Raw genomic sequence first — 18,787 nt, 5'->3', positions numbered from 1 at the left:
TCAACTCAGTGGTATGTGAATCAGTAATTAGAGTCTGAGTGCCTTTCCTATTGGGACCACAATGGACACCTGCACTTGTGCATTACACCCTCCAGCTGTTCCAGGACAGCTCAGTCTCTCCCTGTGTCCCAATTTCCTTGCAGGTAACAACCTTCTGCTGCTCTCTGTGCGTGGCACCAGTGCTGGGCAGGACAGGGCACAGCTGCAGCACCTGCACCCATGGGCATCGGGCAACGCTCAGACCCGTGGCCCAAGTGCCTTCACCAGATTGTCTTGCTGACCTTCCTGGCAGTTTCTGCACAACTGCACAGAAACCAGACTTTCCAGTCCTTCTGCAGTATTTCATACAAGCAGCCCACTTACCTCAAGCCTTTCAGCTATACTGCCCTTGCTTCCTGACAGCTACCTCACACTCCACTGCATGCCCAGCCTCACTCTAGTGAGGCTAGTCCATCTTATCCATGCCCAAGAATATCATTCTGCCTTTGGGACAGCTCCACCTTCTATAGGGCAAAGAGCTTCACTTAGCATCAGCAAGATCACCAAGGTAAGCAAGCTGATGTGATCTGCTGGATTTCCATACCAGGTCAAACCTACTCAAGATCTGGACCAATAAATCCCCACTCACAACAGCGAGTAGTATTAAAATGTCAGACCAAAGTCAGACCCCAGCAATAACACACATCAGCCTAAAACTCCTCTCACAATGTCAGCCCCTGTCTGTCCTAGCAAGCATCACAATTTCTTGGGTAAATTCATTACTGTAGATGCAGTGAATATACACATTCAGCTGTCACTGTTTTCAGCAGTCCAAGTCTGTGCCACAGGAGCACCCTGAGATACCAATGTCCACAAAGTACCACCCTGCTGCCAGGGAACACACATACCGTCTTTGTATGTCAGGCTGCTGGCAAACTTTTTGCCATGGCTGCGTGCGTAGTCCTGGAGGTTGGGGGCACTGGAGGAGCCTCCCAGCACATTGGTGCTAAACAGCCCGGTGCACTGTGATCCTGGAAAGGCAGGGAAGGTGTTAGTATCACATATCCACTGCATGCAACTACAGAAAAGCAGGGTTAGTCCAAGGATGAAGAATGAACTGGTCACTTTACAAGCAAACTCAGGAAAAAACATGACGCTGGGAAGCACAAGGCGGCAAAGTTCTCCAAAGTTCTAAATTCCATAGTGCCAAATGTACAGCAGGTAGCCCAAAGCTCAGCACCAGGAAAGTTCCTAACTCCATCCAGGAGTTTAATTCTGTTTGGCTTTCTTGCCCTGACCTAGGAGAAACACCTTTACTCCCTCCAGTCAGCAAAGCTGCACACTGATGTCAGAGCAGTCAGGATGTCAAACTGCTGATGTTCCCGTCATAGGGCTTTATTGCTCTGCTCTTCTGCCCTTTCTCTTTGGAAAGTTCCTTTTTCTGTAGGACACCAAGGAGAGGAAAGGACTGTTTGATCTGTGGATCAGCCAGCATGGATTAATTCCGTGTGAAAAAGTAAGGAAAACACTGTGAATAGAGAGCTTGCTTTCACAAGCTGATACTTCACAGCCACTCAGTCCTGTCTCGCTGCTCCAGCACAGGTCCACCTGCTCCATGAAAAAGCCTCGCAAAGCACCAGATGTGCATATATCATGGAATTTTACCCACTCTGTGTCAAGGAACGTGGTGTGCAAAATGGAGAGCAACCTAATTCCCGTGGCTTTGGCTTTGCCGAAGCACAGCGCTCTGCAGACTGACTTGACTTTGTGTGATATTGAGGGAACACCAGGCATTTGAAAAAGGATTCTTTCGACTGACTGAGGAAAACAATTGTGAGTGAGACAAAACCCTATTATGGGCCAGATACAGCCACTGATTGGCTGTAAATTCTTTGCTAAACTGTCTTGCTGCTGCATTCTCTACTGAGACTACCAGCTGCTAAAACCAACATTACTCCTACATTACAAAAAGCTTCCAGAAACAAGCAGATTGATCTGGTTCCACCTTGTCTGCCAAGGTAAAAAAACCTGCCACACTGCTTATTAGTATTTATTGGAACAGTGCAACTATAACTACTGTGAAAGAGATCCTGCCTACATTGGAAGCAGCTCTTGATTCTAAAATACTGCATCATATTTTGGTTGGAAGGAGCCTGAAGCTTCTTTCCCAATGCTCCAGCAGGACTAACTCAGATCATCTTGCTAGTGTTTGTCCAGTCAAGTTGTCAATATCCTCAAGAAAGGAGATTTCACAACCTCTCTCGGCCCCTGCTCCAATATCTGGCACATTCATGGTGGGTGAAAAATTGGTTCCTCCTAGCTAACTGGAATTTCTCCTGCGGCAACTTGCATCTGTTGGTTCTCAACTGACCAGCGTGGGCTTTGGGGATAGTCTGTGTCTGTCCCCTCTGCAACCTCCTGTTTAGGTGGCAGAACAGCATTAAGGTCTCCACTCCCCACAGGTCCTGATCTGAACAAGCCCTGCTCCCAGCTTCTCCTCCAATGTCTGTGCTCCAGGCCCATTCACCTCCACTGCCCCTTGGACTCACAACCCTGACACCCACCCCCTCCACACCCCAGGGAGCCCAGGGCAGGACAGCAGAGCTTCAGGCACAGCCTCTCACAAGAGGTGAACGGCAGGAAAGAGCCAAACCCCTCAGCCTGATGGCTGTACTCCAGGTGATGCAGCCAAGCATGCCATCAGCCTTCCCTGGTGTGAGTGTGGGAAAAATTCCTCCTTCAAAGTTAGAAAGATGGCAAAAACCTGTGAGACAAAAAAAGCGTCATGGAAGGTTTTATTTCAGCGTGCCGGGTGTCCCAAAGCCACGAGGGTCTGGAAGCACATGACCGTTTGAAAACCACGCCTTTGTAGTTCTTTGGGTGACATAAGCTGTTACATATTCATTAAATCGCGGGTTTTACCTAAAAAGGTAATTTCTCCGAGCAGGGAGGGGGTGTTACCCTTCTTTTTGATTAATTGTGATGTACCCCCCTGGACCAGGTCCTGGGGGCTCCCCCTGTACACAATAGGTTGCTGCATGGCAGAAAAGATCTTTGTTTAGTTACATTGTAGTTTGCATTTTTCCCTATTCCCGGCCACAAAAGTTCCCTGGTGTCAGGTTCGGACAGAACCATTCACCTTACAACTCTGTGCTGCACCTATTTTAATTAAAAAGAAAAAAAAAACCCCTCTTTGGTTAATAAAAGCCCCTCCCCCCTTTTGCCTTTCTACTCAGTTCATTTGCTTGTAATAAAACGAGGTTATTTATTTCTCATATGAGGACATGCTGTTGACTCACATCCACTCATTGCTTTTTGGGGCCCCAGCTCTGTCTCTGCAAAGATCCTTTAGCCAGAGTTCTTTAGAGAAAACAGAGATCCTGAGCAGTGAGCTGTTCACACCTAAGCTCAGCCTGAGCTGACCATCTGCTCCTGGGGTGACTGAAAGCATTCTCACAGCACTGAACTGCAGCTGCTCCCGCATGGTGACACTGCTGGGGGCTTTCCACAGCACAGACCAGGACAGACAAAGAACTCTTGCCTGCAGGGTCATGGATACACAAGCCTTAGAAAATTTCCTCCTTATGTCTTAAATTGATGCTGAGTGCTGACTCAGCATGAACTGGAATCTGTCAGAATGCAAACGAAATTTTTTCATGCAGAAGCCAGGATGATGCTCCTAATTGCTCTTCCACGGCTTAAAAACAAACAACAGCAACAAAACCCACCCAAATGACTCATTTACTGGAAGATAAAAATGGAACATCCGATTTTTAGGACTTTCTATCTTGAGAAACCTTGTGCCACTAATCATTAAGCTGAGGATACCCCAGTGTTTCTGCTTCCCTGCTGCAGACAGAGGCATTTTGCTAGTGCCCTTAAGCCAGAAGAAAATTTACAAAGATGACTGTATGGACAACAGCAATCATCTACAGTGAACTCCAGGACCACCCACACACACACATCCTAAAGAACATAAAGGCCATTTGGATTTAAATGTACTTGCACTTGCTAGAAATTACTTTATGTGCTGGATCTTTTCTGTGCATCAAATTTTCACATCTTCATTTGATGTTTCAGATGTTTAAAGACAGACATCCTCGATTTCCCGCTGGGAGTCTCAGCATAAGGCTTCATGCCACTGGCAGTGCTCAAACAGCCTGGAGTGATTTTACCCCATTTTGAAGCCTTCTTGCAAACAAAGAAAGGCACTGAAACTTCCCTGGGCTTCTCAAGCTAGAAGCATACACACTATGGCAAACAATCCACAACAATGCACTTGATGCTGCCCAGAGAAAGTGGCACACTCCAAAGCACAGACAAAACAAGCTGCAGCCACCCCTTTTCCAAAGAGAGGTTTCAAGGGCATTTTTTAAATGACAGTAGAGGCACCATTCTGGCAGGTATGGCAGCAGGGCTATTGCAGGAGCTCCATCCTTCTCCCCGTTCCTGCATGCCTACACATACCAGGTTATACCTGGACAGACACTCCATTTTCCAGAGATAAGGACAGCCAGGCACTGACAAGGTCAGGCAACATTCAACAGGAGGTGCATTCAACTTCAGAAAACTCAGAAACAGCAGGCAGTGCCTGAATGAGGCCCCTCACAGCACAGCTGCTGAGAAAGTATTAAAGCAAAAGTTCAAGCTCCAGTGAGTTCTGTATTATCTCTCACAGAGAGAACACATTTCAAATCCTAAAGGGAGAAGAAATTAGATTTCTAAGAAAACAAGCAGGAAAGGAATCAGGAAGATTCCATGAAGAGCTTGACTTGTGCAGGTAAAGAGGCATCGTTCTTCATAACAGGCCTCAGGTTAAGAGAAACTCACAGTAACACAGACATCCTAAACTCCAAGGGTCGTGCAAGCTGGTGTGGCACCACAGGTCTCTCCTGCTCAATCCTTCTGTGCCCGCAGCTACAAGGTTCTACAGAGGAGACTGATGGCTGGGCTGAGTATCCAGCTGGAGGTCTGTGTCACAGATCAGGTCTATCAATTCCTGCTTAAGGTTTTCTCTCTGCAGGGCTTCACAGTCAGAAGACTGACCAGCACAGACTTCCCAGCAAGGCACGTCAGGCAAGAATCTGAAATTAAATCTGCTGGATTCACATTTCAAATTTTGTTGTCAAGAAAAAGTAGTACTGTACAAAGGTGCAGAAGAGCAGTGGTCTTCTCCATTGTCAAAACAGACATTCCTCTGAAACCTGGAAAAGGCTGTAGTCCAAGGGCTGTAATACCTGCTTTCCAGAGTGCTCACACATCCAACAGTAAAAACAGTTTGATGCACTTGGTTGTTCTCCAAGCAGATGCACCTCCTTGACTGTGCCCCATCTCAGAAATTCACATATTGATCCACATGGACTCACAGAATACCCAGAGGTTTCTTCAAGTCTAAGCAAGGCAGTCTGTCACAGCTCACTGAAACCCACAGTGGGGCTGAGAAAGGCAGAAATAAGTGAAACAACACATTCAAAACCCACCATGGCCAAAGCTATTGTCCCTTTATGAAAATAATATGCATCAGCAATTCCTATTTAGATTTTTCCAGCTTGCTGGGAGCATACCTGTCAGACTCCAGGCATACTTCCTGACCACTCAGAAGAAAATTCGCTTTCCTTGTTAAGAATTAGCTTCCGAAGAAGCAGCTTGTTCAAAAGTGACAAAGAAATTATCAGCCTTTCAGAAGCTTCTTGGCTGCAGGTTGTCCATATAACAGAGTAAAGAACTGATGAATCAGAACTGCTGCAAGTCTGCAGCCATGCCACAATGCTAAGATGGTTTTAGAGAAAAAGAAAGTGGGCATAAATTGGCCATTATCACCTCCTATCTGCAAGACTCAGGTTACACAGCCATCTCGGAACCTCATGACAACAAAGACAGCTTCTGAGTTTCCAAATAGACCTTGTTTTAGCAAAATTTTTCAGGAAGAGTTTCAACTATTCAGAAATAGTTTAGGTTAGGATGACAGGGAATGGAACTATCAAGGACGGGCAGAGAATACCAAGTGCCCCAAAATATTCTCTTCCACTGGTTACCACGCGAAGAATGGGTGACTAAGGACTCCAGCTCAATTAGAGGGCTGCCAAACACCTTGCATGTGACACATCTGTTCCATACAATGGATGTTGATGAAGCAAAGGTAGAAATAGAACAGTTTCACACGAAGAGCAGCTTTGCACATAAACTGCTGTTTTGCAGAACAGAAAGCATGCTAGTTCTAACCTAAAATCATTTCTTCCTACTAAGTTCAGAAACGGTGTAACAAATGAGAGCATCAGAGAAGCAGAAGGCCAGCCTGCAGGTAGGCAGTTTGCCCTGTTCCTCCCATACTATAAAGGATGAAAAGTGCATCTTCTGTTGCTACCAGGTGAAGGAGAAGATCGTACACAAGAAGAAATACACTAAGACAGTCTCTACAATGTTCTCAACAGTAACACTGAGAGAAGACATAAAATACACAGAGACATACAAGGAACTCAAGTCAGACGTGTATGTGGAGAGACAAGACTGATGCCCACGGAAATACAAAGGTACAGGTGAGCAGGCTGGTTACAGGTGAGGTACAGTACCTAAGCCACTTTGCTTCATCTCAGAAGACTGCCTGGAATATGTGCTGAAGAGGCGATAACCTCCTGATCTGGAAGAAGATTCAGATAGCACCTGCAAAGACAGACAGTGTAATCAGTGTTGTGCTCCAAGTTACCCCCTGCTCTCAAAAGCCTTTATACATCAATTGAAGGTAAAGAAAGGTATGTCTCTTCCATAAAAACACCATTTTCAAGAAGCACAAAGGTACTCATATGCTAAGATTGTGACAGTGAATGCTCAATTTTAATTTCAAGTTTGTGCTGGCTTGTGAAACAGTGGAAATTTGAAAAGTACAAAGGGACTCATGTATTGAGTTCCTTGTCTCCCAAGACTCTTGCTGGAATCACTGGGACATAGACTTCCACTTTAGCAGCAGGAAATCATATCCTGTTCAACTTAGTATGTTAAACATAGCCTGTTACAAAAAGCCTCTGAGCGCTGCACGCAAAGGTGACAACACTCAGCACTGGAAGCAAGCTAACAAATATCTCAAACCTTAACTCTGCTTTCACTGGTTCAGAAAATTGATGGCAAAAATGCCTGTGAAATCCCTCCAAAAGGAGGGACAATTCCAGAGCACTCTGAAGGTGACAGTCACGTGCTGACTGTGACACTGGCCTTGTGACATGGAACGGTCAGGAAGGGGAGAGGTTAGAATGGTAAAATCAATTTTGTTACTCCAGCAGATCAGTGAATGGGACAGTTCTAAACCCTGACAGCTTCAACACCCTGGATGAACCCACCAGTGAGCAGGGACCCCTGATCAGCATGAGATCTCAGATGGGAGAGAAGAACGAGAAACACGGAGCTGCCTTTGTGAGAGGCAAAGGATGGAGCCTAAGGGAAGGCAGAGATGTCACCATAGCTAGGTGATGAGGTTGCATGTAATCTCATAGCTGGCTACACCAGTGCCTCTACAGAGCATGTAATCCAAACAATTCTTGTGTTTCTCAAGCATTTCTTTACTTGCTCTTCCTCATCAGTTCCCCTAGCCTGTGTTCCCCCCGTCCTTCCTCAATGGGGAATTTTAGAGGTCTGCTTTCCACAACATCCTTCTTTACCTTCTACAGATCCTTCCCCAGCATCAACTCAGACTCTGACATGTCAAAAGGAATGCCAGGAAACCAAAACCAAGCAAAAGGCCTTTGTTAGAACAAGGAAGGATGCCCACGGCATAGTTACCTCCATGGACCCCGTCTTCCGGTTCCTGATCAGCGGCGACCTTCGCTGGATGCTGACTGGCTCAGAGGGCTGTGGGGACTTCTGCTGAGCACGGTCTGGCTCATCGCTGCCCTTTTTGGAGAGGTCCTCCAGGCTGCCTTGGTCAGCCTTCTTGTCCTCGTTCTGCCATAAGGAGACACTGATGCCTACAGGCACGCGGCCTTTGCCACAGCTGCCCTGCACCAGCTCCAGCTTCAGATCCTGCTGAGCTCTGGAGGACACCCGTGGCCCCACCAGCCCCTGACGAACCAGGACGGGGGCAGGGACATGACCCACCAGCTGCCTGTGGGCAGGGGAGAGCGGCCAGCGAAGAACTCGCTGCAGTAGGGCCAGGCAGAGCAGAACAGCACACAAGGGTCCCCTGGGGCCGGTGGCCCCTGCCCAGGTGTCTGCTCACCTCTGCCGAGGCCGGCCGAAAGCCACATCCTGTGGGCACATTCCTGTCCTCCTCGCAGCCTTTGACACCAGGGCTGAAATGCAGCTCCACATGGAAACGCTCCTCTGAAGAGGGGTCCTGTGAACACACAGCACAGGGAATAGGTAAATAACCAAACCTAATTTATTCTACCATCAGCACAGGCCAAGGTCCCGCCCTGCCGTGCCGGCCAGCACGTTTCCCAGGCACATCTTTTGGAGGGAAAGCAGAAGCAACAAGAAACCACAAACAGAATGGCTTCAAGTTTGTCTCATCCAAAAGGACAGCCCTGATCAGCCCACAGCTGAGGCATTCAGACTGTTGTCATTTTGGAACAACAGCCACAGAGGAGTAAAACAGAATTGGGCTCTATGTGTATATATATACACACCCCTAAACCCCAGTCCCTTACGACCCACTCCTGCTGTAAACCTGGCACATGACGGGACAGGGGGAGACTGGGTCTCTCCTGGACCTTCAGTCAGGCTGTTCCAAGATTTAAATAACTGTCTCTAATAATAATTTTTCATTAAGCTTTTTTTAAGGAAGCCAGAACTTTTACAGTATCCGGCACTAATGATGTAAAACCAAAAGTTTCACCATTTTGACAGACTGCCAGATCCACACCACTCCTGAGAGCTCAAACTTTTTTTTTGACAAGCAGAACTTCTACCATTAGAAGCCCACACTAGCTCTGTGAATACAAGGCTCTAACTCTATAGGATATGGGGAAGGGGCTTCTCCCCTCACCACTACAACCTCCTGCAGCATACACCTGAGTCACAGGGTCTGGGGATCAGGATGTGCAGTTTGGTGCCATACCTATTTACAGTCACCATCATCAGCTCCCACATTCCAGATGTTTATTAAATGATTCTCTTTATTTCCTGAAGATATCAGTATACACGTCCCTAACTATACCAGCACACTTTTAAAATAAAAAAAAGTTTATGAATGTGGAATTTCTGGATATTTTCTAGAAATATTTCAAAAACACAGCCAAATATAACTTGCTTTTACTTATTTTTTCCTACTGTTCATTTGCAATTAATATTGAGAAGCAGCAAATAATTTTGCACTAGGAAATGCTTTAAACTAGTTGGTATTGATTACATAAGTTTGGTGTTACTGCTCAGGGTGACATTCTGGTTACATGTAACAAGCATTAACTTGGGTCACTGCTTCCTGCTTAAAACCAAAAGCTAGCAGTTGTGTTAATGATCCGTCTGTCTTTGTTCACAAGTGTAGAGAGTTCAGGTTACAGACTTCCAGCTCAACTCATCTCTGGGGACTGTGCCTGGCATCACGGCAGGAAGCATTTTATCCTACAGCTCTATCCCTCACCTTGTTGTTGTCCTCGTAGAGCATGATAACAATCTGGGTCATGTAGTTCAGCTCTGAGATAGCACTCAAATAGTCCATGGCTCTCTTCCACTGCTGGTCTTTGTTTTCCTGATATATACACATAAACAGTCGCATGGGGTAAGCAACAGCAGACACCTTGCAGCATTCAGTGAAATGGGACTGAGAGAGTTCCTCTCTCCACAAGGTAACAACATTGTCAAGACAAAACCATCTTGCTCAACTTGCATGAAGAGATGACCTTGCAATGAGGTGGGGTGCTTGCAGTGAGGAGCAGCTGCACAGAGGGACAGTACAGCTGCCCACACCACCCACGTGCAGATCTGAACTGCAAGCCCCTGTGCCTTGCTGACTCAGAGACAAGCAGAGCCCACAGCGGTTCCCAAACACAGCCATTCTCAAACAACAGAATGGACCACAGGGGATGACCTTGTGCTAAATAAGGGACAAAGTGAAATGCTTTTACTTGATGCTGAATGAAAAATCTAGAGACACATTTGGGCTCTGCACGGCAGGGAAGCCCACCCCTCACTGCCTCCCCACACTGCCAGAGAACAGCCACACCTGAAGTGCCACACGTGATGCTGCAGAGCATCTCACCACCTTAATGGACATGAACTGAACCCCTGTGGTAAAACAAACCCAGATGCAGCCCAGTATCCCTGCGCTGGCAACACGGCATCCTCAGACACCTGAGTCAGGGAATAAAGGAGCATCTTATTCAGTGAGTGATTCAGAGGTATTTGTCTGATCACTGTCTACAGATATGCTGAGCTGCCACAGACATCAGAAATCATGCCTGCTAAGCAAGCCCAAACTCATAAGGCGTTTCAGCCCATCCTTAAAAATAGGAAGATAAATCAGAGAGCCTCTCAAGGACACTGGAGCAGAGCTTTTCTCAGGGTCTGCATGCCAATTCCTTCAGGAAGCAGGTAATGAGAGAAAGTGAAGGGTGGGTGAATTAGTCCCCTAAAAATGCATCATCCGCCTCTCTGATAGAGAGCATGGTCTGTGCATTTGTAACCTCAAGTCACTTCCTCTGTAAGCAAAGTGATTTTATTGACTTAGAATCGAGATAAAGACAATAAATAATAGGGCCAAGCTCTTGAAATAAAGGGTTGAAGGAAGCAGGAAGAGAGAAATTCCCTCATCTCCATTGCCTCATACTGCTATCCTCCTACACAGGTAAGTGGTCTGCTCACCTGAAACCAGCAGGACAGCTCTTGGAGAAAACACGTCTCTGTGCAAGCAAGACAGGCACTGAGGAAGAACAATGCTCCTCTGTGCCGGAAAGGCAGGAAGCTGCAGCATGCAAACACGGCAGAGATGGAGCTGGCCAGAGGCCACTGATGCACAGCATTTCTGGGAGAGCTGGCTCAAGGGGCAACCTACAAACATACACTGTCCACCTTGGAAAAGGCTACTGGAAAAAAGCAGGGAGGCTTACTCTGTGAGCATTGCTGGGACACTTACATCCAGGAGCCCCCCATAGCGGAAGATACTGAGCAGGGAGTGCACATGGCTCTCACTAGTGAAGTACAGCCGTGTTCGAACGTGGCGACCTGGTGACAGGACTCCTCTTGAGTACCTAAACCAAAATCAGCCCAGAGTTATTCAGTCTGCCAACGAATTGCCATCTATCACACAGTCACACTTCTGTAATACTTAATGCAATGAGATAACCCCACACTGGGAAATGTCAAAGGCAGCAGGACAGAACAAACAGTAGGAGTATGGGGTACAGGAGCAGAAAGTTTCATGGAATCCTAACTGAGACACACAGTAGGGCAGTGGCTCGTCACACTACACTTGCCCCGTGCAGGGAAAGGGATGAGGCATCACCATCCAGCTACAAAGGGTAGAAGCTTCTGTGGCAGTGTGCTCCTGGTTGGCAGTCTCAATGTGCCTTTTCCATTTCTCTTCTAGTTCTAGGAGCACCAACGTGCTTTCCTCTTGGAAGGTCCTTCAGTGTATGCTCAGTACCTCCTTCCACACCTGTACACTGTTCTGGCAAGGGAACCACCCACTGCTCCATAGCTGCCCTCCCCACCAGCAGCAGCATGCAGCACAAGCCTTACAAAGGATGCAGTTTGTTGACAGACTCATCTTCATGGGTTCTCTGTAGGTCCAACTGGATCTTTTTAATGAGAGGAAGACAAAAGCCAATAGCAATCTCCAGTTTCTCCTCCTTATTAATCCCATATTCCTGCAGGAACAAAACAACAGATACCCTGAGCCCTGGTTCTTTGCCACATCCTCACATGAAAGGCAGCTTGACTTCAACAGTCCTGTTTGCAGCACCACTGACTAAGCAAGGACAGGAAGAGAGATGTAACTTAGCATCTCTTGCCTTTTTTTTTCCCCACATATTTCAGAGAGTTCCAAGAACCCCAGTCATGTCTGGACATGACTGTCAGTATTCTCCCAACAGCTGAGAGGTGCAAGTACCATGAACGAACCTCCAATCTATGACATGCAAACTCACACCCTGACCTGGCATAAGCATTAAAGCAACAACCGCTATTGGCAAAGACAAAACCTGCAGTGCCATGCTGAAAACTGCATCTCACCAGCAACACTGAAAAAGTTTAGAAGACCACTTCTGCTCTACAGGGGCACAAGTGCAGCTGGACCTTGCTGGTAGAAGCTGATCCCATATAAACGAAACTTTGCAAGAAGCAAGTCAACTTTGCAAACTGTGCAAGTCCTAGTTTGACAAGAATAACAAACTTGCCAGAACTTCAACATAGAAATCTCTCTTCACCTTTACGACCTTGCACGTGGAGGATGGGATGTTGCAGCAGTGCACACGCAGCTCAGAGCTGTGCTGTGACACACTACAACGAACATGGAGAAGCTGCTGCGTCAGCTGCTCATTACTCTGACCCTGCCAGAATCCTCAACCCTGAGCCCAGCCTTGCCACATTTTAAGTCATAAATGGTTTCGGCCTTATACAAACACTAAGATAGATCTGAGAAACACTCACTGCGATACACTGCCTTGGGGGTTAATGTGCAAGAGAACTGAGACAAAACATACAGGGAAAGAGTCAGAAATTGGTGCCACAGGCACTGTCACACAGGCTCTACCTGCGGTATGATCACATCTGCCAGGGCTTTGGAGAGCTTGAAGAGTTCAGCTGTGCCTTCCAGTTTGAGTGCACAGTTGTGCTGTACGTCATACTTGATACAGTCATAGATATCAGGGATCTTGCTGATGTCATAGCGCCCGTTCTTCATGCGGAAATCTCGCTCCAGCTTAGTCCAGCGCTGCAGCATCAGTTCCAAAGTCTCACTGTGATACAGCTGCAGGTCTAAACAGCAGAGAACACCAAACCTGAAACAAATTCACATCCGAGAACCACAGAATCTCAGAACAATGACTATTGCTGCAGAGGTTTCAAGCGACAGCTATGACGGACTTCTCCCAGCACAGAAGGGCTCTGATTATCGTGTCACCCACACGAATCCTAGTCTGGAAAAGCCACTGGATCTGTTGCACAAAGTTTTAACCTGCAGCAACAAGCTACTTCTGAAATACTTGAGAAAATTGAAACCATTTGCCTTCTTGCTTAGGTCTGCCACAAATCCTGTGGAATGTCCCCAAGATGCCTTTTTAAAACTCTTGTACTGTTATTGGGAAAGTTCTTAGAGATGAACAAATTGTGACTGAAAAATATGCTGTTTACAGTCTCCAGAAAATGCCTGAAAAAACTAGGCATGCCCCTCCACACTATACTGCTGCTGTTTACATTCACTCTAAACCAGGATGTACATATCATTTCCTTTGCATTATAGCTCTCTTTAACTGTAGTTGAAAAGTGGAACAGGAGCCTTCTACATCAATTGCACATAGAGAATTTCACTTCAGAATTTCTTTACTACAGACAAACATAAGCCCTAGTGGTGTTTGGGAGCTCTGAAGATGTAACAATAAATTAATCTGTTTCAGACCCTTTCCAGTTCTGATGGTCACCTGCAGATTTTGGGTCTTCCAGACGTTTTCGTATCTGGGAGGTGAGATTCTCAATCAAGGCGAACACCTGGTTACAGACCTCAACTGGGTTCTGGATAAAGGTCATGGAGTTGAGCAGAGAAGCACTGCCTGTTGGTGCTAGCTGAAAGAAGATTCCAGCAGAGATTAGTTAGTGTCTTTACAAACTGGGATCACAAAATATCTGCCTTTTGCAGTTGTATTGCTCTCTGACTCGGGACAAAAGCTGTGCTCCTAGCTGAGCACAATAAGCTGGCCTATTCCTAGGAGTAGTCAGGCATGTTTTAAAATCTTCCTCAGGACCAAATTCAGAGGGAGCAAACAACTGCTCCCATTAGATTGGACCTCCCTCCATCTGCAACATCCTCTCTTGTCTCACTTTGCTTCTATGCTTGAGCAGAAGGGCTTCATAGACTTTTTAAGTAGTTCTTTGAGGTGATAAATATGTTCCTTAATGGATTTTGGTCCAGTAATCACATCTCAGGGTCTGGGAAAAACAGCATTTTCAGGGCTTGCTGGAGAAGCAGCTACAGGGCTTTCACAGCTATAGTGTCGGATGCAGCCCAAGCTCTGTATTCTGCAGGTACCAGACTCTGAGAGGACACACAAGGATTTGTATCCAAAAGGTCTGTCCACACGTGCACAGAGCATGGATCTGGAATCCAACGAGGCAGGCTCCCTGCTCACAGCAGTTGGGATTGCTCTGGGCAGCCTGCAGGAAACCACAAGAGCTCTTTTAGCACACTCACAAGAAAAAAATGCACTGGGACTCCTAAAGAGAGAGGAAGGCATCACGATGAATCTTGAAGGGGTCAGCAGAGCAACACTGAGGACTGTCACTCGAAGAAGAGCAGGGGCTATTCACCTGCACACTTCTGTGCATATCCTGTAATTTTGACCAGAATTGATCTCAAACTAACCAAATACTGTTTACACACCACAGACTTAATATCAAACCACTACAGCAATGCTGTTCTCCTTCCAGGTACAGGGAGCAATGAAGCCACACAGGTGCTTTACCTTTTCATAATCCTCTTCACAGAACTGAGCATCCTTCTGCATGATTTCATGCAGTCGTGCCTTCACTCTGTGCTGACAGCTGCTAAGGGAATCACTGTCACTGTCCAGCAGACCATTCATGTTGGCACTTTTCACCATTTGCACCAGGATGGGGGTCAGCTCTCCTTCCAGGGCCAGCAGACCCTAAAGCCACACAGGACAAAATTTCAGCTCCGTGCAACCCAAGCGACAAACATATCTGGTTTCAGCCAACTTGAGTGAAATCTCAACTGTCCTTGAAGAGCAGTTTTACAGTAACAGCCCCTCCTATCAGAAGTGACTCTGGCATGCTTCTAGAGCTGTTAAAGCAATAGACAGCTCTGCCTGCAGCAGCCCCAGATTTGTCCAGACAAATGTAGAGCAGCCAACTCAGTTTGCTTGAAAATGTTGATACAGCAAAGGCTCTGAAGACCAGCTAAGGCCACCATAGGATTCCCCTTGGCTCAAGCTTTAGAAGCTTTAGTTGCAGATGAACCTGTCTTCTTCCCCACTCCACACTGCACCAGATATTCAACTACCTTTTTAAATCCATCAGGCAAGGAATAACCCCTATGGCTGGGCAGCCATCCCAGAAACACTCATTCCATAGGCAATGGTTTCGTGTGCTCTAACACCAAACACCAGCAATACTCCACGCATAACTTCTTCTCCAGTCAGAGTCCTGTCCTGGACAGGACACTAAAGATGACAGATGTGTGCAGCTGCACCAGATGTTCAGTCCTGCCCCCTACACCTGCTATTAGCTCAGTGTATCCCAGTCCATCCAACACAGAGGGGGAAGATCCTAGGACAGCTCCTTCCTCATCACCAGAGGTTTTCCTTTAGAAATGGCATATTTTAAGACTAACATAGCAGAACAAATGGATGCCCAAAAGAGAGGAAGGACCTTTGCAAAAGCTGCTGCTGTCATCTGAACTCTCCCCTCATCCGAGGCGTAGATCTTGAGATCGTGGCGATAGGTGCTGTGCAGCCTGAGCAAGCCACAGCCAGGGAAACCAGCGTAATCACCTGGAACAGAGGACAACTCAAAATTCATATTCTGACACCCGCAAAACTATCAGCTGAATATACTGGTTTAGACAACATACTTTATTGTAGTAACAAATTTATCTAGAGAATTAATCACTTTAATGTGCACTTAGGCTGCCTCAAAATCAACAGTTCTAGATATACATGAGGACTAGAAATGTAATGAAGGCTTTGCTTAACTTGGGAAAGCTCATTTTGAGGGAAAAAGTGAGCATTCACCAGTCAAGTCTGATGCTGCCCAAATTCTGCAGCAAACCCCTCTAAATAGTTTGTAAGAGTCCTGCTAGCCTGCATACTCCAGTGCAGAATAAAGATGTGGAAAAAAAAAACCACTTCCTTCTGCTTGTTTTCTGCACAAGAGCAGGCCCTGCTGCCCTCAGAACTGCAGGCCAGGCTGTTCAGCAGGGAACAATTTCCAAAGTAGATCCTGTACAGCTATAACAACCTTGTGGTACAAATTGCCAGTTTATTTCTGATGGCCGAGTCAGCCACAGGAGTCAGATCAATAACGGAGGAAAGCAATTAATGCAGTTCTTGAGTCTGACCTTCAAAGACAGTGACTATTGTTGACTATTTGCTGCTGCTGCCTTGAATCCCAAGGTGATTCTGCACAGTACCCAGTCATATTGCATGACACGACAGGGTACACTGGGAACGCTGCTCCCAGCACTGACCTCACAACTCAGAAAAACACCCTGACAGACAAGGATAGGCACCATCCAGAAGTCAGATGTAAGTCTTGACAAAGCTGCTAGGTATCAAATGCTACTCAAGAACACAGCACTCTCATGGAGAGATGAATGACCACAAGGAGCAGAAGTCTTCAAAGCTGTGGTTCAGAATGACTCTAATCTACACAAGGCACTCACTTCCCTGTGGGAGGTTATCACATCAGTTAAGCATGACTTCTCTTTGTGAATCCATGCTGACTACTCACAGTCACTGGTCTATCCCTCATGTGCCCAGGAATGGTCTCCAGGATTAGCTGCTCCACTACCATCCCACGGACTGTGCTGAGGCTGACCCAGCTGCAGTTCCCTGGGCCCTCCTTCTTGGCATTTTTGAAGCTAGGAGTGATATTTCCTCTCCTCCAGTTCTCAGGTACATCCCCCAGTCCGCACAGACTTTCAAAGAGAATCTCGAGTGGCCTTGTAGGGACACCTGCCCCCTCCCTCGGCACTGTGGGTGTAGCCTGTGAGGGCCCTTGGGCTCACATATGTCCAGCTTGCTTAAGCGTTCCCCGACCCAATCCTTTTCCAGTAGGGGTAACTAACTCTTCCTTATTCCAGAAGGAAATCTTCTCCAATCCAATTTAAATTTGCTTAATTAATTTGAAATGTAATTAATTAAATTGAATTAATTAAACATACAAGTCAAAGACAAGCAGTACCCAATACTGGGCTCACTGGGCCAATCCAGTAGCAGTGTATTAGTCCTGACTCAAAGGTAATCTCCAATCTCAATCTTTTTTATTTTCATTTTTGGTTCTCGTTGATTTGTGTGCATACTAGATGCTTTTTAGTGTCACAGAACTATGATGGAAAAAATATGGACAAGCTTTCTATTCTCCTCTCTCAGGGCAGGATTATCTGTTTTCCAAGACAGATTTCCTCCGTTCTCTACATCTGACCTAAATTCCTTTTTAATAATCCATAAATTTTGAATCATATTTGCTGCGTCAGACTGTATCTTATTAGAACAGCCTTTTTTTTTTTTAAATCCTGGCACATTATTTAAAGAAAGCTCTGACACACAAGTTTAACCACTGCAGCAGACCTCTCTGGACAGCTTACACATCTTTGGGCGCAAAATTATTTATTCCTGCCATGTCAACTCAAAAGAACAAAACTAGTCCTAGAGGCCACACATAGCCACAGCCCGAGTAACCCTCACCTGGGCTGGGTAGCCTGGCAGCCACAGGGCAGGACCAGAGGTACCTGTACAAAGCTCACCTTGGCCTCCAGGATACATGCAGCGAAAGGCTCGCCCCAGCTCCTCCGCCTGGACTCTTCCTGCTGGGGTCAGCTCTCCACCCCACTTAAGCACCAGGAGAAGGGAGGGGGAGGACTCTCGGCGAGCTTCTAGGAGACAAACAGGTACTCACTACATCAGATCTCATAGCTGAGCTTGCAGAGGGAGAGGAGGGGAGGGAAGGAAGAAGAGGTTGTCATCAGCACCTCACAGAGTGTTCTCAACACAAGCCTGACCCAAAATCCCCAGGAACCAAACTAGAAAGGAGGAAATTCGGTCACTACTTTTTGAAGGTATAAGGTGACGTTCACAAAATTAGAAGCACAAGCCCTGTGGCACAAACCAGGGTGTACTGGTAACCATATTATGCATCACTCCAACCTTTCCTATGATGTGAGCAAAGATAAGACACAGGTCACCAATTTTTGCTTGCATGTCCAGAGGCCTATACAAGTAGGGCAGCTGCACGCACATCTGAACTCCAGCCTTGAAGATCAGGGCAGCAAGATGAGGTTTCTTTACCTTCATCTTCACTTGTAGCTTTTGGATGTCCATGAGGCAGATAGGTCAACTGAACCTTACGGTTAATGCCAGAAAAATGCCCATACCTGTCACAAGGGAGGGGAGAAAAAAAACTGAAACAAGCCAATTCCACTCAGCTTTTGCCCAGAGGTCCCCAGGCCACACACAGCTAAAGTACAGCACAGGCAAGAGACTTTCTGCTGCAACACCCATTGCATTGGAATACGAAGATTTTTGCCATCTCCCTGTGACCCAGCACACAGCCCCAGAAAAAGCCAAACAGGTCCCCCAAACGAAATTCAAAGATCCATTTACTTGCTCTTCAACCGAGAACTCTCTGAGCTCTCATTCCTCACTAAGGCTTTAATCTCTACCTATATATTTAACAAGTGAATTAATGAGATCACAACAAAAACCACTCTGCCAGATGTTTTGAGGATAACTAACCTCCAATGAGCAGAAAGAACAGGGGAGGGAATCACAGCAAAAAATGCTCCTCTGTGCTCCAGAGACACAATCTGAACACAGACATCAGCTGTGTGTGCCACAGCGAGCTGCAGTCCTGAGAGAAACCCTGGTTTTGTTTCTAAGATGCCAACCATATTGTCTTTTATTTCAACTGTATAAAACCTGAAAGGACACAAACA

General features: G+C 46.5%; 1 protein-coding gene across 9 annotated transcripts in view; it reads right to left on the bottom strand.

Annotated features, from left to right (window-relative positions):
• PPIP5K1 (diphosphoinositol pentakisphosphate kinase 1) overlaps positions 1-18,787 on the bottom strand; it is a 53,018-nt gene that overhangs the window by 14,393 nt on the left and 19,838 nt on the right. For 6 of the 9 annotated variants that reach the window (XM_027688213.1, XM_027688211.1, XM_027688216.1 and 3 more), the window contains 13 exons: positions 18,141-18,226; positions 17,600-17,728; positions 15,505-15,626; positions 14,580-14,762; positions 13,542-13,683; positions 12,656-12,879; positions 11,644-11,771; positions 11,039-11,153; positions 9,548-9,655; positions 8,186-8,302; positions 7,750-7,911; positions 6,549-6,639; positions 888-1,010 (listed from right to left, as the gene is read on the bottom strand). In XM_027688213.1, coding sequence (XP_027544014.1) covers positions 888-1,010; positions 6,549-6,639; positions 7,750-7,911; positions 8,186-8,302; positions 9,548-9,655; positions 11,039-11,153; positions 11,644-11,771; positions 12,656-12,879; positions 13,542-13,683; positions 14,580-14,762; positions 15,505-15,626; positions 17,600-17,728; positions 18,141-18,226 — 1,730 coding nt within the window. The remainder of the gene's footprint in view (positions 1-887; positions 1,011-6,548; positions 6,640-7,749; positions 7,912-8,185; positions 8,303-9,547; positions 9,656-11,038; positions 11,154-11,643; positions 11,772-12,655; positions 12,880-13,541; positions 13,684-14,579; positions 14,763-15,504; positions 15,627-17,599; positions 17,729-18,140; positions 18,227-18,787) is intronic. The other 3 variants (XM_027688214.1, XM_027688221.1, XM_027688220.1) reach the window with 2 other exon arrangements.

Source organism: Neopelma chrysocephalum, unplaced genomic scaffold, assembly GCF_003984885.1.
Source record: "Neopelma chrysocephalum unplaced genomic scaffold, ASM398488v2 Primary Assembly neopelma1_75, whole genome shotgun sequence".
Lineage (NCBI taxonomy): Eukaryota > Metazoa > Chordata > Aves > Passeriformes > Pipridae > Neopelma > Neopelma chrysocephalum.
Note: the sequence above shows the minus strand (reverse complement) of the source record. Positions and strands in the feature narration are given on the sequence as shown.